General features: G+C 32.6%; 2 protein-coding genes across 17 annotated transcripts in view; both read right to left on the bottom strand.

The window, feature by feature from the left end:
- LOC120779527 (uncharacterized protein YMR317W) overlaps positions 1-27,372 on the bottom strand; it is a 43,708-nt gene that overhangs the window by 6,874 nt on the left and 9,462 nt on the right. For 12 of the 16 annotated variants that reach the window (XM_040111865.1, XM_040111867.1, XM_040111864.1 and 9 more), the window contains 7 exons: positions 20,927-21,082; positions 18,833-19,370; positions 17,814-17,909; positions 16,772-17,008; positions 15,697-15,960; positions 14,050-15,098; positions 6,445-6,685 (listed from right to left, as the gene is read on the bottom strand). In XM_040111865.1, coding sequence (XP_039967799.1) covers positions 6,445-6,685; positions 14,050-15,098; positions 15,697-15,960; positions 16,772-17,008; positions 17,814-17,909; positions 18,833-19,370; positions 20,927-21,082 — 2,581 coding nt within the window. Of the gene's footprint in view, positions 1-1,652; positions 5,437-6,444; positions 6,686-14,049; positions 15,099-15,696; positions 15,961-16,771; positions 17,009-17,813; positions 17,910-18,832; positions 19,387-20,926; positions 22,497-27,372 lie in introns of those variants that run through there. The other 4 variants (XM_040111868.1, XM_040111869.1, XM_040111866.1 and 1 more) reach the window with 4 other exon arrangements.
- LOC120779529 (putative nuclease HARBI1) lies at positions 10,929-13,153 on the bottom strand. The gene is made up of 3 exons (XM_040111875.1): positions 11,602-13,153; positions 11,401-11,536; positions 10,929-11,347 (listed from the first exon to the last, which is right to left on the bottom strand). The coding sequence occupies exons 1-3, from the start codon at positions 11,770-11,772 to the stop codon at positions 11,277-11,279; spliced, it is 378 nt and encodes a 125-aa protein (XP_039967809.1). The 5' UTR covers positions 11,773-13,153; the 3' UTR covers positions 10,929-11,276.

Below are 27,372 nucleotides of genomic sequence, written 5' to 3'. Positions count from 1 at the left end.
TCTGAAGAGAGTATTGGAAGAAGTTAAATCGACCTCACATAATGCTACAAAAAAATAAATAAAGTTTTGCCACAAAAACCTTTTGCAGAAGCGCAAGATTTCGCTACTTTTGAAGACAAAATTCAATCTTCCGAAACAAAATTTAACGTGTTGGTAAATTCTCATTTATATTATTATATCAATAATTTGTCTATATATTTTATAAGTTTTTACGGATGTTGCTCAGATATACTCCTGGAAAGGAACGAAGACGAAAAAACCGGCAAGAGCACTTAGTGTGATGACAGCATTAAGGCGTAATATTTATTTTATTGCTTTATTTTTATTTGTAATTTTTTTTATTATAGAGGCATACCATCAAAAATTCCCTACCGCTGCCACGGATATGGAATTCGAGCGGACTACATTGAATTTTTTCCAACACGCCAGCAACAGAATAAAAAAAGAATTGAATACGAAAACAAAAAGAATATGTCATCGGCAATCGTAGATTAATTAGTCCTTATATTATTGCGCGACAATTTTAAATTTAATTTTGTAAGTTGTAATTGGATTATTCTTAAGTTTTGCACTGAAATTAACTTTTTCGTTTGTTTCCTTATTTTAAGAATGTACATTATTTTCGTTAATTTAAATTAAAAAAATGAATTTTTGTTACGTTACCATGTTATTTATTGTTTAATAAAATTTGTGTATATATGTATATGTACCGCGTACAATATACCTCTATAAATTCTTATATAAATAAAAATTAATTTTAAAACCTAATTTCAACCAGTTCTTATTTTTAAATCAGTGGCAACTTCAATTAATGTAATTGGAATTCGTTCCATTCCTCTCGTTTCATATTTGAGAAAATGTTGGAGATTTTGACATTCTCAAATTGAGAAAAAAGGAAAATTTCATATCAAAAATGTGCCTTTTTGTTTGAGAATGGCTTTGTTTTCAAATTGAAATGACTTAGAGGACAAGAGTTTGAGATTTAAAATTAAGGTTGATTCTCAAACGCATCTCAATTTGAGAATCAACAAAAATGTTCATTGGGGATATACGGTGCAGATACAGAGACTGTGAAGATGTTACATCATACGTATTTATGTAGTATGTATGTACTATTCCTTAAGTGATTTACGAAGTAAATAAAAATGTAGATTGTCAATTTAACTATTGCATTATATTGTTATTACGATAAATGATATCCTTCACAACAACGAGCGGGCGGAGCCGTGGGTTTAGACTAGTTAATTATAAAATATAAAATTGTCAAAGAAAGACCTCTTCAAAATCCAAAATTTCTTATGAAATTGCGCTTTTTTGCTTTTTTCTTCTTTTTGAAAAATTGTGTATTCGTCTTCCTCTTTTAGCATTTTAATATTTTAATATATTTAGAATGTCCATAGTTTTTCTTTCTCTTACTTTCTCCCATTCAATTGAAAATTGCACAACATGTAACCGTGTGGGTAGCTGAAAATTTTTCAATGTGTTTGCGGAATCTGTTACTCCATCTTGTAGGGTAGATTTCAAAGTAGGCGATTCATCTCGAAAACCCGTTTTCTTACTTTTTTTATGATGTTAAAATTCACATATGTATGTAATTTACCTCCGTAGCCTTAATATACTAAAAACACAAAAATTAACCACTACAAAATCTGTTAAAATTGAGCTGGTTGAGATTCATATCATATTATCATATAGTACCAGTTTATTTGAACTAACTTCAAGTAAAATACATATTTAAATTACATTTTAGCGTTTTCTTTAATTGTTCTTGAACTTTTCGCTTAGTCAGGCTTCTTTAAATCTAAATGAGTATAAATAAGTAAAATCTCCAGATAATTAAACAGTTAATGTACAAATTTTCAAGTTCAGTTAACCGGAGATTTCTCTATCTTTATATACAAACATATGTATATCCTATTGTATATATTTTTTTACACATTTTTTTTTATATCATTTATTATTATAAATCATGTACGCAATAGCTGTAGACTGATTTATGTGCCTTTTAGTGTGTTCTAATTATATCTACTATTGTCTCAATTTAATCTTTTGGTTTATATCAGTGTAAGCCCTTGCTTGTATGCTTACAAATATTAATGAATTAATTGTATATTTTGTAACCTCAATTTCTAGTTTCCTATCTATATACTCGTAATTATAAGATAACATATAGTTTTAAGCCTATCCTCATCTTGAATATGAGTCATAGATAACCGTTTTACATATACATATACATACATACTTACACGTTTTTGTATGAATGTTATTGGTACTAATGCAATTGAAACTTTAGTTTATTAATTTCCTATTCAGTACAAAATTTTAAAGCTGCCTAAGTATAATATTAGTGGCGACCCAAAGGACATACTATTTTAAATAAGTTTTTGTTTTAAAATACACAGATTTTTTTGAAAATACCTCTAGAATTTCGACAAAGATTTCCTTCAGCATGCATATTGTGAAATAAAAAGGATTCTATGAAACAGGTTGAACAGTACAAAAACGAGTAATTTGTACTATCGTCCTATGCTTCATATCAAAGAAATTTATTAAAGTTATTAATTATTGGGGAAGCAAATAAATGCAGAGTCACACTGGGATTATAATGTTAAAGGTACTGTCAGCTAGTTCTAATTATTGTTAAAAAATTTACTTTAAATTAACTTTGAAATACAAAAGAATTTGGCCCTGCCATAGGATATTTTTGTTGAATTTATGAGAAATATGTTTGGATTAATTCAAAATTATTATTTTTTTCATTCAAGCTGTGTTACATATGGCCAACTGAATATGGATTGCAACAAATGTTTTAAATATTAAGACTATTATGCAAATTCACAATTAAATATGGAAAAATGTTAGTCTAGAACACGAAAATTTCATAGTGTGTATTTGTTTTTCTAAATTTCGTTTTGAAATTTTATTTATATGAAATTTTCTGTACTAAAATTTTGAAATCAGTAAGACACGCTGCGAACTAAGTCCGACGCCATCTTTACCTTTAACCACCATTTCTTTAAAGTGGAGAATGTATCAATGCAACACGAAATTTTCTAGTTAGATCGAATCTAATCAAAACAATCTACCTAACTAAATATATTTTGTCAAAAGTAAAATGTGAACCAGGTATTTTAAATATAATATCTACACTAAAGAATATTTATGCACAAATACGAAACGTATTAAAGGATTTTTTTTGGCAATGCAAGCATAAACGATATGCATATTCGACCAAATATATAGTATTATATAGTATACGATTTGCAAACCCATACATACATATAAAAAATAGTGATAACAACTACCTAAAACTATTTAACAGTAAATAAAATGCGAAAAAATTATAATTATAGACAAGTTATTTCATTGTATCTATGTATGTACATATCGTATCGGTATTTATCTCAATTGAGGTTTGAACTCTAATAACTTGTAGTCCAAATTATGCATTCTCACGCATGTATGCATGTTATTTATTTCAAAACGTAGTTTCTTTTTTCTGCAACCGCCGTGCTCTTAAGTACCATACCCAGTCATCAACCGTGACATCAACTCATGCTTCATTCATTGCTTTAATTATATGTCCAAGATTTCATAATATAGTAGTGCTTTTCTTTATTGAGTTTCTCGTGAGAAACTAATACTTGTAAGCGGTTTTTGGAGAGTAGAAGTTATCCTTAAATTGACTTGCTAGTAGCTATTAAAACAAAGTTTACACAGAAAACACAGACGGGCACCCACCGTCGCACTGTTTTTTTGTCCTGCTAAAGGTGCTGTTCATATATAGGGACGTGGTAAAAATGAGTGTTTAATCTTCTTATACTATGAAGCAGAAATTTAAAACTATAATTCTATCGAACTAATAAATGCGAGCCAATGGGGGAGCCAAGGACGAATAATTGACAATTATCCAAATAGTTTTCGTAAATCAGCGGGAAGTATAAATTGTACACAATCTTCTTGACAAATTTTAAGAAAGCTTGTCCATTTACCAAAGAAAATTTGACCGAAGCATTGCAAAAATAGTGTCCGTAACCGGTTCTTGGAACGTTCTCATGTAAAAGGAATTGGTTTTATATGAACAAATTAATGAAAACGTTGTGTTCATGAAATTTGTCCAATTAAAGAATATGTCCGGCTATAAGGACTCTCAGCCCTATTTATTTGCAAATGTGTTTAAGTATTTATAGTATATGAACTATGAATCTTACTTGCCCATACACATGTAGTTTCATATATGTATGTAATTGTGACCACTTATTATAGCTCATATGTGTAACCGTACTACATATATACATATATATATGTATGCATTTCTCAACACTAATTCGAATAAAATATTGTAATAAGATGGTAAAAAACTTCTTTCAAACTTTCCACACAAATGAATAAATAATTATGAACAAGTATGTATAAAGGTGTTTGAAAATATTTTATATGAACTTATAAAATATAAGTACATAGCAGAATGTGTAAGTTACACCGAAAATATTTTGTCCCTCATACATACTATACATATGTATGTATATTATTTTTAAATGTTCACTAGCACTGTATGCTATATGTATATGTACTCAAGCCTCTACACATATGTATATGAATTAGGCTACCATGACCAATTGAGCCAATTGGAAAGCAAATACATTTCTTGAATAACTAAATCATGCGTACGAAAAGATCTTTTTAACATTTTTTCCCGTAAGATATTGAGTTTCGTATTTTGTATTACTGTATAAAAATGAACGCATATTGATAAAGGTATAGATCTAGTCTTGTTATATATAAAAATGAAACGCTATTTCGTCCGTTTCGTCCTATCGTAGGTCTTAACGGAGACCTTTTTTACAAAATCACCGTCGATTTTGCAATTACATTCGTCGAATGTTGAACAATACAATCTACATATGGGATTAGAGATCGGGCACACGACGTGCATTTTTCTGCTTTCCTCCTGTATCGTTATACTCTATAACTACGGTGTACAGTCAGTAGGTTATAGGTAAGGCAGGATGCTGATTTACATTACGCTTCACATATCACATTACAATCTATTCGTGATCGTAATCGTTGAAGTTTGTGATTGTATACCAAAAACGAGAAATTATAAATGATATAATATAATATAATTTAATTACATCCTAGCCACAGGAAGGCGTGGCGGGGTCTTTAAGTGTGCCTATAAATGTATATGTATATTTATTAGTATAAATACCACGTATTATATGTATACATATGTGCTTCAATAACTACTTTTATAATTGCCTTATATAATTGAAACAATATTCACTAGCTCTTAAAATGGGAAACTTACATATAAACTCTAACTTATATTATCTAAACATTTTTAGTTATCTTAATGGTAGTCATCTACAACTGGTATTTTTAATCATGTTATGTAGTCACGATTCTGAGAATATTCTTCATTATATCGGCTAGCTGGAATTGAGATTTTTTTAGTATAATGAAATAATTTTACTTGAGCACTACTAAATAATATCCTTTAGTGTGAAGGTATAAATAAAGCAATGAAAATAATAAAACACTACAAGTAACTCAATAATTGTTATATATGAAATATGATGTAGAATGTATATTGTGATAAAAAAGCATCGCGAAATTGTAATTCAATTCCTCGGGTAAATGATACTTTAAAAAGCGTATTTTGCTAAGACAGTTCAACCGTCCTTAATTACTATGCCAAATATGAGCGCGATCTGTTAACCAGTTTATTTACAGTAGCTGTTTAAGTCGGTACACCTCAGTAGTGCGTTGTGATTTTTACAATGGATACAATAATCGAAAAGAAATTTGTCTAAAATTTTGTATTTATAAGTAAATTTCGTGTGAGAAATCGGTGTGAATCTTGGAAACGGCTTACGTAGATCCAGTTTTATCAAAAGCACAAGCCTACAAGTGAGACAAAGCCTTCAAAGATGGTCAAGAGATCGTTAAAGTCATGTGCTGAATGACCTTCGCCCTCTTCAACTGGTGAAAATATTCAAAGAGTGAAGGATATGGTCTTTGAAAATTGTCAGGCAAATGTTATAGACAAGCTCGACATCTCTCGTGAGTCCGTTCGAATGATTTTGGCTGATTCTTTTTCGAAAGGAGTCTCTTTGAACATAGTTGATTATGCGAATTGAGATCCCACATTTATGGAGAGCATTATAACTACCGATGACACACATACAAACAAGTCAACAATCATCGGAATGAAACCCGTTTTCAGTCGATGGAAGAAATAAAACAAAATTCGCTAAAGGAGCTGAAGGCCATCCCAAAAAGTGCTTATGAAAAGTGTTTCGAGGACTTAAAAAATTGTTGGCATAAGTGAGGATCACTTTGAAGGTGACCAAATAAATATTGGTTAATTAAATATATTTCCCTTTATTTACAATTTCCGGGTAATTGTCACAATGTATACATGAATTGTTTGTTGCTTACCATCTTCCATTAATATCACTGGAGTGTTTTCAGAGTTTGTGCTAGACACTGATTGTGGCATCATGCTAAACTCATCTTCCATAAGGAACGGCGGGTTCCATCGTGGCCGTGGTGTAGACCGATGAGATGCATTTGATGCACCAGTGATCGGCGATGAATACAAACTTAGGTTAGTCGGACTGATAACCCCGGAAATGGTCGAGATTGAACTAGTGTAGCCAAGAATCTGTGAAAAATGTTTCTAGGAAGTTAATAACATAATCGTTACTCTTATTATAAAATTTGCGTAACAGACAATTAAATAGGATATTAAAAAGGCGTTGCAATGATTTTTATGGAGCTATTTTACGTGGGGGGTTAGGGTAGTCAAAATTTTAACAAAATCGATTTGTGTCAGATTAGCGTAAAGAATTATATTTTAAAAATTTAAAGTAAGCCCGATAAATAATTTCCGAGCTATTTAATAATTAATTAATTTCCGTAAAACAATATTAAATGAACTGTTGACCACTTTTGTAGATTATTAAATTCCCTAAAAGAATAAATTTCCATTTTTACTACTCATTAATTTTTTCAAATTCAATAAACATCCAAACAAAATAGGAAAATATTCCTATGTAATTTATATAGGAAATCAAAATTACAATGCATCACCTGTTTACGTTAATATTAAGAGCGCAAAATTTACCATAATTTCTATATCCAAACTTTGTGGCAAGCTTAATATACCCTGGCTTGTCACGAAGTTTATACAAAATATATTAAATGATAGGCATGATTAGTTGAGCAAATTTAGCTACGTCCTTTTGTCTGTCTGTAAGATATTTACGCGAACTTGCTCTTCACTTTTGTATATGTATTAAAGTGATTCAAAAAATTTTATTTTTTTTTCGTTTGGTACTCGGAAAAATAGGTTCCTAGACACCTCTAAGAAAGCCTCTCCAATCATGAGTTCTTAATTGTAACGGGAAGGTCCTCCTACATACAGTTTTCTATTTTTTCTTATTATCAGATAGAAAAATTTATATCTCGCTTCCAACCACTTGAAAAAATATCTTGACTCTTAGATTTTGTGGGAAATTGAATGCTCTACAAAAAAGGTCTACTATGGTTTTTTCGTAAACCCAAACGTTTAAAATATATTAACAGTTAAAATTTGATTATTTTTGGGCAAATTTTTTATTTCTTATGAATTTTATAACTTAATGAAAAAAAATTATTATGAATGATGAAACTCATAATTTTGTAGGAAATTTACTGCTCTATAAAAATGATCTCATATGATTTTTCGATTAAGTTAAGCGTTTACGAGATATTCATCGTCAAACATCAATGCATATTAAGGTGGATCAAAATAAAAAATTTTTTTTCGTTTGGTACTCTGAAAAATAGGTTCCTAGACACTTCTAAAAAAGCCTCTCCAAAAACCTATAAGTTTCACTATTCAAAATGATTTTTTTTATTGAGTTATAAAATTCATAAGAAATAAAAAATTTTCCCAAAAATAATCAAACTTCAACTGTTAATATCTTTCAAACGGTTGGGTTTACGAAAAAATCGTGGCGATTCCTACAAAATCTAATGAACAAGATATTTTCAAGTAGTTGGCAGCGAGATATAAATTTTTCTATCTGATAATAAGAAAAAATAGAAAACTGTATGTAGGAGGACCTTCCCCTTACAATTAAAAACTCATGTTTGGAGAGGCTTTCTTAGAGGTGTCTAGGAACCTATTTTTCCGAGTACGAAACGAAAAAAAAATTTTTTTTTGAATCACCCTAATATGTATGTATGTCATACAAAGTATTCGATCAAAATCAAGTTCTATTAAGGAATATTTTGTTTTTGTGAAGAGTATTATAGCTACGGTACGCCCGAAATTAATGTTTTTTTACTCTTGCATCATGTTGCTACAGAGTATATTGCTTTTGTTCACCTGACGGTTGTTTATACCACCAAAAGCGGAACGAGATTGAAATAGGATTATGTATACATAAATAATCACGGATGACGAGAAGAGTTGAAATCAAGATGACTATCTGTCCGTCCGTCCGTCCGTATGTCGGTGCAATTAAAAATTAACATATCTTGATGAAACTGGGTGCACATGTTCCTTGACAAAAAATGTAAGGACTGGTGTTTCTTACAATTGTGTGAAAATTTATGAAATCAAATAATAACACTCTCCATATAACGGTTTTGTTAAAAACTACTTAAAGTACAATGACTCTTTCATTATTAGTGCCTTTAAAGTTTGTCAGTCCCTAGGTACTGAATATGTTGACCGCAGTGCCTATAGCTCACTTTTTACCGAAAACATTTCCTGATAATAAGTAGTATTTCTTATCCCCCATATACCACATAAAAAGATTTTCGAACTTTCGGGTGACATAATACCACATCTATCTTTCAATATATAAGTTATCTCAATGAAAACGAAAGAGCTTATTTTACTCATTACAGTGTATCTTTTTTATGTTTGATACATTAATGAAACCCTGACTTAGAATGGAACTGGTCTATGTATAGCTTGGCCTAAGCCTCGACGTTTCCTTCTGGGTGTTACAAACTCTGTGGAAAACTCAATATACCCTGCTCATGGTATAAGTATTAAAAATATTTAAAACGGTATGACTACTTTTATAATGTATTTTCAATCAAAACTGAAAATAATAATAATACTTTTGAAGGAAAATCGCAAAAAGCTGCCAATTTTTAATATTAAATAATAGCTTAAGCTAACAAATAGTAAGACGAAATAATAATTAATTAAATTTATAAATAATAATAAATTAATGGTAAAAGTGATAAAAATTTCGGAATTTAAAATTGATCTATAAAAGGACTAACCTAACATAATCGGTAAGGTTACTATATCGGTCTCAGTCAAAATCAGTCCCGTTGCATATGTACAAAAATACGCTCGCAATTTGCGTTGTGACCAGGGATAGACAACAAATACTGAACTATTATCAAGATTTCGGAAAACGACTCAGAGTTCTTATTAGCTTTGAAGAATGGACACAGCTGGTCATTAACAGATTGCGAAAAAATTCCTCTGATATTTTTCGGTCCTCTTTTTTTGACTTCAAGAACGCATTCAAATTTGCCAACTGATCGATCAATTTGTTGTCGTCAATATGAACATTTTTCGAGTCTAAAAACTGAAGATTTAAATTAAACCACAAAATATTAGGCGTAAAAAATTGCCCATTCCGGATTCGGATTCAATTTATGATATATACATAAATGTTGTGAACACACCGGTGATTTGTAAATAATATAAGAAAATTCCGCAAATTCGAGTCGAGACATGTGTGAGACATTTCCATGCGACGGTATACATGTACATATGTATGATGGCGATATCATGTGGTGTGCGTTCCAAAACTCAACCGAGTTCAACTCGTGCAGGAATTTTATGCCCCTATTGCGGTTTTCAACCCAACTGCATTTTAGTCGAAGTTTAAAACTTCGGTATTGCCGACATCAACTCAATCTGTCAAAAAAAATTGCAGTTGAAGTATGATGGAACTTCAACTTTTTTTTGGTATTGCGGTGGAGTAGTGGAGTTAATGGAGAAGTTTTCAGAAGTAGAAAGAGGAAAGCCCCAATTTGGAAACATTAAATTCAAAATCAAAGAATTGTGGGAGAGTGTGGCACTACAGTTAAATTGTTTAGGGCCACCAAGCAGAACTGCCTACGAATGGGGACGAGTCAGTTATGGCTATGACATTAAAAATATTAACTAAAAATAAAATTTTTTTATTAGGTGTGGATTCACTATAAGTCAAATCTAAAGAAAAAACTTGCCAACAACAGGAATAACTACCTTGCGACTGGTGGTGGACCGTCGCAAGAGCAGTCGCTGAGCCCAGTGGAAGAGAGCGTGGCCCAGCTTATTCAATTAAGGGAAGCAGTTGCACCAAGTGGGCCAGCATTTGGTGTGGAGAATATACCTCCTACTGTCGCCGATGTGCCCCTTGAACGCTCGCCATTGTCCACTCCAGTTGTGCAGGAACGCCCGACTCCTTCCAGGAGAGTTCAGTTAAGGAGGGTGAACAATTGCATGGAGTCGGAAAGGCTGCAACTCCTTTAAACCCAGGCTGAAACGCAACAGCAAATTAAAAAAAAAAATTGGATAGTTGGAGAAATCTGTACATAAATCTTATACTCTCCAAAAAGAAGCTTTCGATTTAAAAAAAGGAAAATCGAGATATACGAAAGGAAAGCAAACGAGGCGCATGAACTCCATGCACTTAAAATTGAGGTGCAGCGCCTCAAAATTGCTAAATTAAAATCTTCGCAAAGATTTGAATTTTATTTTGGTTATTTAACACAAGAAGTAATATTTTTTTTATTTTATCATTCTGGAATGAAGTGATATTTTATATTTTTGTACCATAGTTTAAGTTTACATTAAAAAATGAAGTGATATTGTTAATTAATGAATTTATTTAAATAAAATTTAAGTATATGCCTGAATAAATAGCACATTAGAAATGAAATTTAATATTTTAATTATTTAGAGGAAAGTCATAATATTATTGCGAAGTATTCGAGTCGTATCCTCTTCTTCTCTTTCTATGTCCAAAACATCATTGGTCATTGTAGTATTTGAAGTAGATGGTATTTCTTCTGGAGAATCCACTTGAAAGTGTTGGCAAATATTGTGCAATGCGCAACAAGCATTCACAATTTGCGTAGCCTTTTCAGGAGTGTAATGTAAACCTCGTACAGATAAAAGACATCGAAATCTACTATTGAGTACACCAATTGTCCGCTCTACAATATTCCGGGCCCTTGAGTGTACATACTGTATTGTAGCTTGCTTAGAGTGAAGAAGCTTTCGCCAAGCGATAAGGCGTCATTAAAAATTTGTGCAGAGGATAGCCAGCGTCGCCTAAGAAATTACATTACGCCAACTATTTAGCAATAAATACGATAAAGTCTTACCCAAGATCCAAGTGTTATTCTTTATGTTGTTCTGTAAATGCACATTCAAATCGCTAACATTGAAAACAAAAGAGTCATGATTTGCGCTTGCATGCCTAGCATCTACATACCGAATAGACATTTTAGAATCACAAAGCTAAAAATTTTAAGAAATTATACCATTTTGTTTCTAATATAATATAATTCAGATTTTATACATACAGTAATCACGTTCAAACTGTAGTAGCCCTTTCTGTTAAGATAAAGATGATGCACTTCTTTTCTTGGTGAGATTATGCGAACATGAGTCCCGTCGATGCAACCAACTACTCCCGGGAAAGCACTTTTTGAATAAAATGAAACTTTTGAAGCGTTTTGCTTCTTCACAGTCATTTGAATTTTAATCCATTAGGCACAAATACGTTGTTCAATTATATTTAGAACCTCTTTAATTACTAAAGATATCGTAGATTGCGCCAACCCAATGTTAAAATCATTTCCACTGCATTTTTGATAACCACCGTCAGCAAGGAAACGCAGAGTTGCGCATAATTTTAATATAGGAGGTATGGCCGTTCCTCGCACACGTTTGCGGAAATGTTCCATCATCTCATTCAGTAAAAAACAAAATGCTTCTTTATTTAATCGAAAATAACTTATGAATCTGCAACAAATATTATTAAAAAGCCACTCAATTGTGAAAAAACTATGGCTTACTTTGCATTTGGAAGCTCCAATGGATTTGAGTGATCACGAAGGCTTTTTCGTATACGTAGCACATCAATTTTGCCCCCAATATTTTCGTCATTTTAATATAAATCAAAACTTATATCCATTTTTTATTTATTTTAATGTTTATTCACTTTTTCGCGAGCGACAGCTGAATTCAATTGTTTAAATATGTCGTTTACAAAATTTTAGCTGTTTCACTATCTGTCAAATTTCCCTTTCTTAGGTTGGCGACGCCAATCATACTTCGACTGAACTTAGTTGAAGTTCGCAATACCGAAAAAGAGTTCGGTTGATCTGAAGTTGAATTGCCTTAACTTCAATTCGACCAAGTCGGGTTGAAGACCGCAATAGGGGCATTATACCAAAAAAAACCTGTGCGAGTTGAACACGGTCGAGTTTTGGAACGCAACCATGAATGATACGATTCTTGTAAATGCATCCTACGCGTGGCGCGCAAATTCAAAACGCCCAAATAGACTAAAACGATATGCTCACTTTTTTCAGGCACTAGCTAAAAAAAAATAATAATTAAAAAAATCGCCAATTCAGGAAGAAACCAGAGATTTTTCACGAAACTCAGGGAATCACTGCCGAAGGTCAAAATCAGGGAATATGGTAACCCTACATGATCGGCCAGCTTGAATGACGGCTGTATGCTAAAGTAATTAAAGCTAAAGAATTCGAATATTGTTGCGTTGCTCAGTCAGTGCCAAATTGTGTGAAGATTCTTGTCTTTGCTAAATTTGAACAAATGCTGTTAGCTTGGTTAAAAGTAAAGAAAGGGTTGAAGACTATATAAAATGTAAACAAATATGTCATTGAGCCCATAAATGTAAACTTCTTATTACTCGGAACCGCCAATATCGGACCACTATCAGATATAGCTGCCAAAAGGATCGTCAAAATCAAATTCATGTACAGAAAACTCTTGTATTTGACAAGATATTTTCACGTTATTTAGCATGAATTACCCTCAGTCCTTTTTTTACGCGATCTCTTTTTACGCTATTTCACTTTAACGCGGTTATTTTTGCAGCGCAAATTCCTTTTTTTACGCGAATTTCTCACTTTAACGCGATTGCTTTTTTTCGTTTTTTGCTTGGTCTTAAACTTTCAGCAGAATTGGAAAATTACTTTGTAGCAAATGATACTGATGCCGAACGTGCACGAATTTTTCAAAAAGAATTGAGTCTCTGCATGTTAAGATATAAAGAACTACATCGGAATTTCTTACTATTGATTCTGATACAAATTCTAGTGATATCAGTGCCGGCCATCAAAATAAGCGGCTAAGAATAATTTCCACTACGGATAATGACAGTGATTAAACAGCATTCAACGGTTTTTTCAATAAATCTACCTACTTTCTATTTTCTTCTCTTTTATATATGGTTTTTGTTTTGTATTTTCATTTTGATATGAATGAATAAATCATAAGCCTGAAATTTGAAACTTATTGTATTATTTTTGAATATTTTTTTGCACGTATATTTTGTTATACGCGATATTTTTTACATTCGGAACCAATTCGCCAGTTAATATGGGAAAACTAATTTTTACGCGATTTTTTTTACGCGATTAGTGGCAGAACCAAAAATCGCGTAAAAAAAGGACTGAGTGTATTGACAAAGGCAACACAAAAATCTACGAATATATTCGGATCACTATAGCATATAGCTGACAAACAAACTGAACGATCAATATCAATATAAAGATTTTTTTTATTCTATAAAAATTGCTACTGTAAAGGGTATTAGAGTCTCGGTGCATCTTAAGGTTTTCTTAGTTTTTCCTCGTTCCGGACGACGGTATCTACGGAAAAGTTTTAACAAGTGTTTTTTCGCCCACCCAAGTGTAAAGAAAATGTAAATATTATTATTATGCGTTAATAAATATTTGATTAAACACAAATAATAAAAAATAATAATGTATACTTACTGGAGTAGTTTGTGAATGGAAATGATTGAAATACTCCCGACTAGTGGCTGTTGCGTACGACTGGGTGCCAAAGCGACCAATTGTCGAGGATTTTGTGCTACGTACAACATCTATATGTTCTTGAGGACTTATCGGAGGTGGTGACGAACCAGCCACTACAATATCAGTTGAACTACTACTGCTATTATTGCTACCACTAGTAGCAGATGTGTTTTTTTGCATATTGGAAGTGGGTACGGTAACCGCATCTGTTGTACTCGAAACCGAAGTAGTATTACCGTTACCTCCACTAGTGTTCGTAGATGTGTTCACCGTCAAGATTTGACCACTTGAGTCACCGTGCTCGACTGCGACATGTTGAGGATGTGATAGCGTCTGGCACCGAGTCTGATGTTGATTTTGGTGATCCTGCTGTGTTTGCTGATGCCTGGATGATTCCTTACCCGATTGATTGGAGTTTGGAGGTGTTGCAGATAATGGTGGTGATTCTACCATCGTCAAACCACCTGTGGACCTAATTATCGCAACTGGACGCGCCATTGGTGGCAAAGGTGGCGGAGGTAACATCGTACTGTACTGTTGATAATGAGAGGGTTGTGCGGACGGCGCTGCGGAGGATAATTTTGGATTACGACTAGATGATGGCCCTTCTGTAGAAACCGTTTGTAACTGGAAGTGACTTTGAAGATGTGGCGGGGGATGAATTTCATTAATTTGAGCATTACTATTTCCGGTTTCTTGGCAAACATAGGTAACAAACTCGGACATATCATGTCCACTTACAACTTCGGAAGAATATTTTGAAATAGAAGCAGCAGCAGCTGCTGCAGCCGCTGCCGCAGCTACTGAAATTTGTGAACCATGACTGTGTAAGTTTTGTTGGTGTTCCTGGTGTTGAGATTGTTGCCTTTGAGGATGATGGCTATGCTGAGTACTGCTATCACTGGAATCTGATAGACCATTTGAGCTATTATGTAAATGATAGTACATTGTACCAGGGCTCACTGAATTTGTAACCAATGCAGACGTTACATTGTGTTGGATCAACACTGAAATGAATTTTAAATGGAATAAAATTAAACATTTATGTAATTATTGGGTAGTCGAAAAAGTCTTTTCGTATTTTTGCAGTCGTATATCTCTAGTGCTACCAATAACATTGTGCTATGCCATATAGTGTTGGAAAGGTGAGCTTTAAGCTTCATTTAACCAAAAAAAATTCAATTCGGGGAAGTTGAAAAAAAGTTACAGCTGTTCAAAAATGAGTGGAAACTATGAAGAAATTGGCTATATTTTGAAATATTTATATAAAAAAAGAAAGAATGCCTCGCAAGCCACCAGTGAAATTTGTGAAGTTTACGGTGACAATCCTGTATCAGTTCGTGTAGCACAACAATGGTTCGCTCGTTTCCGTTCTGGAAATTTCGGAATTTCGATTTACACAGATGAAAGTTTTACACTGATCGAATAATGTCTCTAGCGGAAAAATGGCAAAAAGTAGTCGATCAAAATGGTACATATTTGTTTATTTATTTATTATTATAAATATAAAAAAATAGGTCGAAGTTTGATTAGAAAGACGAAAATACTTCAACGACTACCATATAATTATATTCAAAACGTTTAGTTCAAATTTTGAAAATTTACCTTCGTTCGGTCGCACTTGACTCATATTTAATAATGAGCGGTTTAGTGAAGGCGGATATCGCTGAAGCATTGATATATCGCTTGATTGAATACTTGCACCCGTTGAATCATTTGGACGCAAAATCACAGAAAAACCACCACCACTGCCGTTATTTCCTCCAACATCAGGCGAAGTACACGTGTCAGTTTTACATGCTGCTGCTCCTTGGGTTCGCAAGAGGGGAGATGGCGGCAAATGCATACTTCGTGCATCAACAAAGTCAACTATTTTCGAAAGTAATTAAATAATATATTACACAATTTTTCAAAGCAAATTACAATGGATATCGGTTATCTGATGAATCGCTTTTACGCAATTTTGGGTATTTGCAAAATATTTATATTTCAACGAATTATGCACCTTGTAATTATATAAAATAGGTTGCTTGAACGCAAATCATTTATAGGCAAATATCGCATTTATGGAAACAATTTTTCGTTACCCACAAATTTTGATCGGTTTAAAATTTTTTAATTTAGCGGCAAATAATTAGTAATTGTTTTAGAAAATGACATTTCATGTTCAAGTTGGTAAAACTAAGTAAAATTAAATCAAGTCATTTCATTTCGGCAGGCATTGACAAAATTCAAGATACAGACGAGAAAAGCAGAAATTATGAACGGTGCAAACTTGACACGAATACATTCAATGCGGGAATGAACTTGTATACTTTGGAGCCATGTCCCACCAGGATATTGTTGCGGACATATTGGCAGTCCATTTCAATTTAACTAATGATAAGGAAGTGTTCATGCAATATCATACTTATATAAAACATCCCTCAACGTAGAAGGTGTTGCCGGGCTTAGATTCGCTGCGTAACTATTTGTTTTTCATAACATTGATGCTTACATGCTTTTGAAAACATTGGAAATATAATACTAGAAATGAAATGAAATGATTGCGTATGTGCATAGAATTTGCATATAAACGAATACCTCTTGTTTACAAATACCGTCTTATGCTATTTTTTTACGTTATAACAATTGCATATAACCGATATGTACTGTATTTTCTTTTTGTCAGAATCCTTACTACTGTACCCAGCCGGAACAATCATAGAAGAGCTGGAGGTAGCTGATCGGCCAGAATCCGTGTTTGCTGACATATTATTCGTCGCTATCAAGTTACCAGGGACATCTACACCAACGCCAATTGATGGTGGTGGCAACTGATATGTGTTGCATTCATAGGTTCCGGCGGAATTTTCCAACTTAATATGACTAGCATTTGTGGATAGTAAATCATTACTTGCCTCATCAAGAATAGATGCTATGCAATAGAAAAAAATTCAATTTAGTTTTTCTCCTCACACAGCTTCTTATTAACTCATATGTACATGATATAGATATATCTAAATGTTTTGACATAAATCGAGTACACTCAGTCCTTTTTTTACGCGATCTCTTTTTACGCTATTTCACTTTAACGCGGTTATTTTTGCAGCGCAAATTCCTTTTTTTACGCAAATTTCTCACTTTAACGCGATTGCGTTTTTTCGTTTTTTGCTTGGTCTTAAACTTTCAGCAGAATTGGAAAATTACTTTGTAGCAAATGATTCTGATGCCGAACGTGCACGAATTTTTCAAAAAGAATTGAGTCTTGGCATGTTAAGATATAAAGAACTACATCGGAATTTCTTACTATTGATTCTGATACAAATTCTAGTGGTATCAGTGCCGGCCATCAAAATAAGCGGCTAAGAATAATTTCCACTACGGATAATGACAGTGATTAAACAGCATTCAACGGTTTTTTCAATAAATTTACCTACTTTCTATTTTCTTCTCTTTTATATATGGTTTTTGTTTTGTATTTTTATTTTGATATGAATGAATAAATCATAAGCCTGAAATTTGAAACTTATTGTATTATTTTTGAATATTTTTTTGCACGTATATTTTGTTATACGCGATATTTTTTACATTCGGAACCAATTCGTCAGTTAATATGGGAAAACTAACCATTTTTACGCGATTTTTTTTTACGCGATTAGTGGCAGAACCAAAAATCGCGTAAGAAAAGGACTGAGTGTATATTCCTGCATACAAATATGTATGTTAATCTGTAAACCTACCTTTAGAGAGACTCCACAATTCCTTCGATGAAAAAACACCAGTAGCCAATATTATATCGTTACATACAACTCCATTGTAAGGATTGTGGCTGTAACCTAATTTTATGTAAAACTAATTAGTTAATACTAATTTTTTTTCTTCAGAGAAAAGTATTTAAAGAATATAGTTTTTAAAATTGCTCCTCAAGCTTAACAACGCTAACATTCCGTCAAAAACAAAGCCTTAATGTTTGTTAAGACAAGCCTATTTCGTAAGGAAATCTGTTGGAAATCATTCACTAGTTTTAAAATTAGCAGAAACTATTAGAACTATATTTTTTTGTTTTTATTCAATATACTATATACCGTATACATCAAATGACCTACTGATGAAATATTTTATATAGCATTTCATAAGGCACAATATTAAAATTAAATTAACAACTAATATGAATTAAATCTGTCCATGTCTTTCTTTACTGAGCACAAGTCATAAAGAATATTTAATTTTAACAATAATTAAAAACTCAAAACGAAAATGGAATAAACGGAATTAATAAAAATACTCCTAGCAAACGCATGTACTACACATATACATATATACTGTACATATATTAGAGTGATTCAAAAAAAATTTTTTTTTTTTCGTTTCGTACTCGGAAAAATAGGTTCCTAGACACCTCTAAGAAAGCCTCTCCAAACATGAGTTTTTAATTGTAATATCTTTTAAACGTTTGGGTTTATGAAAAAAATCTTTATAGACCTTTTTTTGTAGAGCATTCAATTTCCTACAAAATTCAAGGAACAAGATATTTTTTGAAGTAGTTGGAAGCGAGATATAAATTTTTCAATCTGATAATAAGAAAAAATAGAAAACTGTATTTAGGAGGACCTTCCCGTTACAATTAAAAACTCATGTTTGGAGAGGCTTTCTTAGAGGTGTCTAAGAACCTATTTTTCCAAGTACGAAACGAAAAAAAAAAATTTTTTTTTTGAATCACTCTAATGTATATAGTTAAGTATGGAGAAGCTTTTATTACCTTTCTCTTTGCGTGCTTCACCATCTTTCTTAATTTTGTTCATATTGTTATTACTGCCATTAGTGTTGCTATTGGCGTTATCATGGGTGTGTTCATTGTTATATGAGAATAATGCTATTGATGTAGGCGGCGGTGACGACGGAGTTGGGCTGTGAAGTGGATCATGTGTATTGATGAAATTCGCTAAATACAAGTCCAGTTCGCGAACAGATACATTAATGTGATAAGGATTTACACATAAGCTAGGGTGTGTACATTCGGGATTTTTTTCCAGTCGTTCTCCATCTGTGCTTTCAAGCGGTATCGCCTTAAAAAGTATGACCATAACCAAATCCAAACGCCACACCTTATCTGCCTGTCGTAAGCAGTCGATTCGTCGCATTTTTCCTTTTTGATCAGGATTCGAAAGAACACAAATCGATTTTCGTTTGCCGGTGATGGATTGCACGAAATCTTCTCGGCATTCCTGAGTAATATCTTTACGTAGTTTTCCTAATAACCGGGACGCCCACTTTTGTTTCACCTCCGCTTTTTCGTTCTATTGCATAAATATACTTATATAGTTTTTCAAAGAAAAATAGATATAAAATGTAAAAATAAACGCTGTTAAAGAATTTTGTTTCACCTACGAAAATAAGTGCAACATCTCAATCAAAAACTACCTAGGTAAATAAGTTATTCTAAGTATCAGGTTATATGCTTCCAACTTACTTTAATAACGAAGAATAAAACCTTTAGCGGAATTTAATGTAAGTTAAATTAAATACATTATAATGAATGTATGTATTATATCTCGATTCGAAATTTACGAAGATATTTAACAGGTTATTACATGAAAGTGGTAGAAGAAAAAAAGCTTCGAATTGCGACGCCAAAAAATTCACTTATGAATATTATGAATTTATACTATATTTGCTGCTCACCATCCAGGACTCATTACCAAGTAAGAATAATAGTAACTATTATATATAAATTGTAAGCAAAAAGCACCCGGAAATTGTAATCTAATTCCCCGGGTAAATGATATTTCAAATAATGTATTTTGCTAAGTTGGTAGGACTGTCCTTAATTACTATGCCAAATATGAGAGCGAACTGGTTGACATAGTTTGCATTGCGATTTTTACAATGGATAAAAAAATCGAACAAAGAATTTATCTCAAATTTTGTATTTCTAACCACATTTCGTGTGCTGAATCGTTGCGAATGTTGGAAAAGGCTTACGGTGATTCAATTTTATCTAAAACACAAGCCTACGAGTGATACAAAGCCTTCAAAGACGGTCGAGAGATCGTTAAAGACATGTGCTGAATGACCTTCGACCTCTTCAACTGATGAAAATATTCAAAGAGTGAAGGATACGGTCTTTGAAAATTGTCAGGCAAATGTTATAGACAAGCTAGACATCTCTCGTGAGTCTGTTCGAATGATTTTGGCTGAATTTTTTTCGAAAAGAGTCTCTTTGAACATAGTTGATTATGCGAATTGCGATCCCACATTTATGGAGAGCATTATAACTGCCGATGACACACACATGCAAATAAGTCAACAATCATCGGAATGAAACCCGTTTTCAGTTGATCGAAGAAATAAAACAAAATTCGCTAACGGAGCAGAAGGCCTTCCCAAAAAGTGCTTATGAAAAATGTTTCGAGGACTGGAAAAAGACAAAATAAATGTTAATGAATAATTAAATATTTTGCGTTTTATTTACAATTTCCAATGTAAATCCTATTCGTAGGTGCTGGCAAACTTTACTATTAATTAGAGCATAAAATATTTCCAGCATTCGCCAAAATCGGATGTAATCAAACATTTTATACACTCCCAACCAAAGCCAGGGAAATACTCAAGAGTGGCAAAACATTATACTAAACAAGTTAGGTACTGGAAAGTTAACCGGAAAGTCGAAAATCTTTAGATTAGGTATACTTATATGCATATATAAGGTATGAACTTCTTTAAATCTTCCTGCTGTGATACTTTTTACTAAACTCGAGTTTTGTAACTAAAATTTGATTATTTCACATTACAAAGTCACAAAATAAAGTGAGTGTTTCAATATTATTTGGGAAATGTTAAAAGTAGATCTTACTTGTAGTTCATCCTTGCAATGTCGCTCCTCCTCCAGTGACATACGTTTTTCATGTTTTTTGTAATACTTTCGCTTGGCAGCTTGCAAATTGAACCACGAATACGAAAACGATTTGACAAACGGCAAGAGAGCCTCAATGAACGGATGAAATTCATCCTATGTTGACGTGTTTAGTAGCACAGAATTCGTGAAAGAAATAAAATATTTCATAAATCCACTTGGCCTTCAAAATTACAAAGTATTAAACCCATAAACAAAATGCATAAATGTCCCTGCAAGAAACAATTAGGTACAATCAAAGTAAAATGAAAATAAAAAGTTCAGTCTAATCTGAAGCAAGGCAATGATATTTATCATCATTACTCTTCATAAGACAAACAGGAGCAGTTATTTCAAATTAAATCATTAGTAAAGTTATTTTAGTTATTTTACAGTTTAAGAGCAAGAAAACTATAAAGTGGGACGGTCACTATTAGGATTATTATCTTAATATCGGCTCTGTGGCGATGCGACATATGTATGTAGATACACTGACAACGCAGTTGTGGCCGCCGCAACACCCGGGGTTGTTGAAGTAAAATTTTTATATAGGGCACTCATGAATTTGTTATTGAATTTCATAATATGCTCGAAAATAGTCTTAACATAGCCAGAACAGTAACTTCAATGCTATCAATAGGAAAATGCATTTTATTACTGGCATTATTATAAGGTTAAAGTGTATGGCCACTGTAGAATTTTGGAAAATTCTATTTCTTATAAAAATAATTTTAAAGTTGATTTGTTAGCGGGCTAGATTATTAAATGTTCAGTTTTAATCGACTCATGGCGTAAATTTCCAAAAAGTGACTTTTCCATACAAAACTTTTTTTATTTTGTTTTCCAAGTGATTTATTTGTAAATTATTTGAATTGTTCAATATCGGTCGTTTCCTTTCTTTATTTCGGCTATTCAAACGGTAAATTATTGAAAATTATTCAGTAAAAACTTTATTAATTTGTTATGATGCCACAAAGAGGTCGCACTAATGACGGTCGGCGTTGTTTTGTCATCAACATACATTGGCAGCCCAAAGCACATGCATGAGTACTCGCAGGATACAATGACATACATGCGGTATTATGGATCGCGTCACAGCACGACTTTTCAAACAACAGCTACGATGTTTGATGGACTTTAACGAACGTAGCAATAGCGTAGAAGCAGCGTATACATATACGGATATGATGGTGTTAGATGCTGGATATACTCTGTTGAGGGGCAAAAAAGAGGTTTGTCGCTCGAAACACTATCTACGTGGTTTTCTTTCGGAAACGCAAACTGGAAATGATGGATATCCATTGTAACGGCGTCGCTCACCAGACGACAATGGTAGAACATTCAGCATTCAATTTAGAGGACTGAATATCGTAGTTGACAACACATGGATAGTACTATATTCGCCAATATTGTCTAATTTGCATTCAAAGCTCATATCAGTGTTGAGTATTGCTGTTGGGTGAAATCGATCAAATACGTTTGCAAGTGCGTCACCAAAGAAACCAACATGGCGGTTATTGGCCTTGAATGAGATGAGATCAGCAAGTATAAAATGGGTCGATACGTGAACTGCAATGAAGCGTTTTGTAAGATATTTACTTTTACAATTCATAAACGTTTTCCGACTGTTGTGCATCTCATTTAGAGAAGACCAAAGAGTATATTTCAGCCCAAAGTATACACTGCAGCTAACAGAAACACCGCCAAATACAAAAACGAGATTGACGAGTTTTTTCTCAATTTGTAGATGAACATCCAGGTGTGTTCTCCGCTAATGCATTAGGACGAACGATGATTGATTTCACCATCGGTTGCTATTGATTAATGTACGCGGTTCAACTTCATTTAAGTCATTGCGAATAGTAAATGGTAGGGTGTGTGCAACTTTTTATGAAGCAATCCAGCAATTATATTTAGTTGCTGGAACATGATAATCACTGGAATGAAACGATTGACGATGCGAGTGCACGCGCAATTTTAGCTGTCAAAAATACCGATGTTAATGACTTAAACTAGAAAATTCAAAGTCAGATTCTGGGATGTTTGCCCTCATACAAATCGATCAACGAATTCCTTTGAGTTCCAACGATTTGCCTTTCAGTTCAAACATATTCAGTTTCCAGGGAAAATTGCATTTACGATGACAATCAACAGGACACTAGAAGTGTGTGGCATAAATCTGGAAAGGCCATGATTTTCACGCGGCCAGCTATAAGTGGCGTGCTCACAAGTTGGAAAACCTTCTTCTCTGTACATTTACGCACCGGAACAGAAACCAAAAAATGTTGCTTATCAAGCTGCGTTACATTGAAAAAAATTAAGAAAAATTGCAAATAAATGATTTTCAGCACAATATAAATTCAACTTTCTTTTTATTTCAAAACACATAATTTCACGTAGGACAATGCCTGTGGGGTCAGCTAGTTTATATATATTATACTAATTTTTAATGGCCAGTTTATTAGGAAATTATTGACAAAAAATTTAATTTTTCTGTTCAAATATATATAATTTTTGAATGAATCATTATTTTCAAATTTGCCTACGTACTTCTATGAATATTCTTATGTAGCATAAATTATTTATTTTGTTCCAGGACGACGTACATATGTATATGCTAAATATCTCACCATGGCGCGTTTAAAAAAACCATCAAAGAGACATCACACGATTTGTTTATTATAGTCAGCAAAATAACCGAAAATAATAATTTTTCATCAGCTTGAGGTTCAAACTTTCCATTCTTGTAAACTAATTTCGTTTCTTGCAGGGATTTAAATTTACAGTAATATATTCAACTAATTTCTTTAAAATGCAAAATAAGCACATTTACATATGCATAATTACTATTTTATATAAAATAAATATATGTAGGTATGTGCATATGAAATAATATTTCACACAAAAACTTCTAAGTTCTTAAATGACTGTTTCTGAGAATAGTTAAGTGTAGAACAACAACTTTTATATAAACATAGTACAATATTTAAATGCATACATACGAGTGCGCAAATACTTACATCGAACATATATAGCTAATAAATGCCTGCAATAGGATTCAAATGCACATAAAAGCCAGGGAAATAGTCAATAAAGAAAAAAGGAAAATAAATTGACTAACCACAAAAAAACAAAATACCATATATTAATTAGCCAAGTCACTCCAATCATGCTCACTTTGTTTGAAATGTTATATTTTAGCCCTACATATCTGGTCTAGTCGAGCTTTTCTCCTAATTTGTAAAAATGATAAGTTATTTTGTTGTCTGCTTGATGTAACAGCAACAGAGCATTGCAAGACAAAAGCAGAAATAAATTATGTAATTTATCTTTGGGGAGCGTAAGTCACCCTGACCGACAAAGTCACCAAAAAATATACATGTGTAAGTACATTTTAGATGTATGTATATAATATATTTGAATTGAAAAAATGTGGTCGGACTAAAAATTTGCAATTTGTATAATAAAAGATATATAATGCAAAATCATAATTAACAAACTCAAAAAATTTACTTAAATATTTTGGTAATATTGTTTGCAATATTAATAAATTTTAAAGAGATATGTGTCCACAAATTCCACCTCACTAAATATTCTAAAACACTGGAATATCAACCTACCAGCTGCTTCCTAAAAATATACTTAACGGAAGATTGGTGACAGATGAAATTAGCTTATTTTTCACCTATTAATATTTTATAGAAATATGTCCTATTTAAATAAAAAGATAATGAGAAAAGAAGGTTCCATTTTAAAGTTTTAAATGAATGTGTATGTATATTAATATTTACATATGTACAGAAAACTATATAGGAATTTAGCTCGTCCAACCAATCTTTTATAGGGCTAAGAAAATGTGGTCGATGTATTAATTCTTTATTGCATGAGATAGAATGACTTTTTCAAGGCTAAAAAAACTAAGTTAATAAAGAGACTTAATTCTTAAATCTATCAATTATCAATTCTAAGCTATAAAATTAAATTTTAAGTTTAAAAAAAATGTTTGTTTCATACTTTCTCTATGTAATAATGTGGTGTATATTATATATGTATTTATATATTTGCAAGAGTTAAAATTTTTTTTTAATCTAATCAGTATTTTATATAATATATACAAAAAAACAATTAAAACAAATTATGTTTATACATCGTGTACTCCATGCTTTAAAAAAATAACGCATTGCGACTATGTGAACGCTGAATTGTTAGACACATAAAAGTCCAAAAATTCTTACGAAGCACAAAAAGAAGGTTCATTTGCATTTTATGCTACTATTAATTTTTTTCTTGTAAATTCTTTTTGTAATTTTAAGTCCAGTGAATAAATAGTGCAATTAATGTCCACCAAAAGTTTTAAGATCGTGAATTTGTGTATGACATATTTTATATCATATATATATACATATGTATATATATACCATATAACATATTTGTTTAATATGTTTATTTGTTTAGTTCGAGCACCTTTTTGTAAATTAACTCGAAAGCCATTTATGTATTTTCCCTACACACACCAAAACTAATCCTCGAATTATTTATGTTTATGTATAGTATATGCAACACTACGCAGTTTGCCGCCATTTCCACCAGAATGGCTTAAACGTTGGTAGTTAAATTTTAACAGTGTTAACATGCGTTTTTTGTTTGATAAGATTTTAAAAACCGAATTCGTGAGAGTTAAAAAAATTATCTATGATATATGTAAGTACATAATATATAAAAAAACAAGGCAGTACACACAGGATCGTGCAAATATTTTTTTGTTGTAAAATGTGTAGTTATGATATTCAGTTTTGGACAACATATTTAGCACATTAAGCTACAACGGTTCTGAGAATCTTTTTCATATCTTTTACAGGTCGAGCTTAAAAAATTAAATGCACTTTTCTTTAACGCTTGCTGAACTGTACGCAGATTACTAATAAATAAAATCACAAATAATCAACATTTTCCAATATGCTTACAATTCAAAGATCAACAAGAGCTTTTTTCACTGATGCATTTAGTTAATTCGTTATAAAGAGGCAGAAAAGTTTAGAAATGCATTAAGCAGTTTATTATATGACGTTAGAAGTGCTAATACTGGGTTTGACCGGAAAGTAATAGGACTGATTTTGCCACGACTGTACTTCCGAGCGTGCGCGCACCGACTGGATACGGTAGAGGACGTTTCTAGCTATCGGACGAGCGGCTGGTCAGTTATCTCCGACAGGAGAGACAGGACAAACATTTTCGCGCGACGTGTTTCTGTGAGTGGTGCAAGCCCAAAATGTAGCGTCCGTTAGAGCAGAGGTACGCTACTGAAATCTATGTGAAGTTCGTTAATTCTGCGACAGAGACATTTGTTATGATCAAACAGGCTTACCCAGATATTGCTTTAGTAAGAAGTGGTGTGTTTCGGTGGCACCAAGGCCGGAAAGAGGTCGCTGATGAAGACCGGAAGAATGAGCAAATCCAAAGTGAAAACGATACTCATTGTCTTTTTAACATCAAAGGCATAATCCACCATTTTACATGGAAGTCCTCAAGAGACTAAAACGAAAGGTTAATCCGCCCTGGCTCACCGCCTTGTTTTGTGAATAGCTACCTAACTAAGGACGGCATCTCAATGCTTCCGCAGCCGCCCTACAGCCCGGATGTGGCCCTCCCGAACTTTTTTTGTTTCCTTGCCTGCAAAGACCAATGAAAGGGATTCCAATCAGCATGCACCTCGGCTCAAGACAATTCCGTAGAATGCCTTCCGGGACGCCTTCAATGCTTGGAAATCGAGCTGGCTGTGTTGCATCGACGCAAATGGAGCGATATTTGCAAGTTTTTAAAGAATTGTAACGATTGGTTCAATAAATTTTTTTAAATCAATCAATCATATTACTTTCCGTACAAACCCTGTAATACACTTTTTATTGCTAAAATTTAAATGTAGGTAAATACACATATAAACGTAATGTAAGATCTCAATAATACGACTTTAATATAACATAATCAGCCTTATCGTAGACTTCGCGAGAACGCCGTTCCACACTGGAAAATTCACCAATTTGTGCTTTTTCTGATAGATAAGAGTTCAGATCTGGAACTTTACATGGGAAAAGAAATATTTTAAATATGAGATTGATATATTGAAAAAGTTTGTTTTATTTTGTTATACTCTTGCAACATGTTGCTACAGAGAATAATAGTTCTTTAAATTGTATTTTAATTTCATTCTCTTTGTAGTAATTTTCCTTTTAATGATATAAAAAAAATTCCACATATAAATGTTTTAGGTTAATTTTCAATAAATAACCGTTATTTTATTCCACTTAGAACCGTTGGCACTTACTGGAGCTAAAACTATGATCAAACAGGCATTTAATTGGCAATTACGTAAATCATCATTTTAAAATTAAATTTATATAAATGTGCCA

Source organism: Bactrocera tryoni, unplaced genomic scaffold (assembly GCF_016617805.1).
Source record: "Bactrocera tryoni isolate S06 unplaced genomic scaffold, CSIRO_BtryS06_freeze2 scaffold_11, whole genome shotgun sequence".
In the NCBI taxonomy this organism is placed as follows: Eukaryota; Metazoa; Arthropoda; class Insecta; order Diptera; family Tephritidae; genus Bactrocera; species Bactrocera tryoni.
This window is presented reverse-complemented; position numbering and strand designations above follow the sequence as displayed.

Bases quoted from the DNA above. Each gene is read 5' to 3' on its own strand.
- LOC120779529 (XM_040111875.1), bottom strand. From the start codon at position 11,772: ATGACTGTGAAGAAGCAAAACGCTTCAAAAGTTTCATTTTATTCAAAA. The intron at 11,537-11,601 runs GTATGTATAAAA...TAAAATTTTTAG, and splicing joins ACAGTTTGAACGTGATTACT to CTTTGTGATTCTAAAATGTC. The intron at 11,348-11,400 runs GTAAGACTTTAT...GTAATTTCTTAG, and splicing joins GAATAACACTTGGATCTTGG to GCGACGCTGGCTATCCTCTG.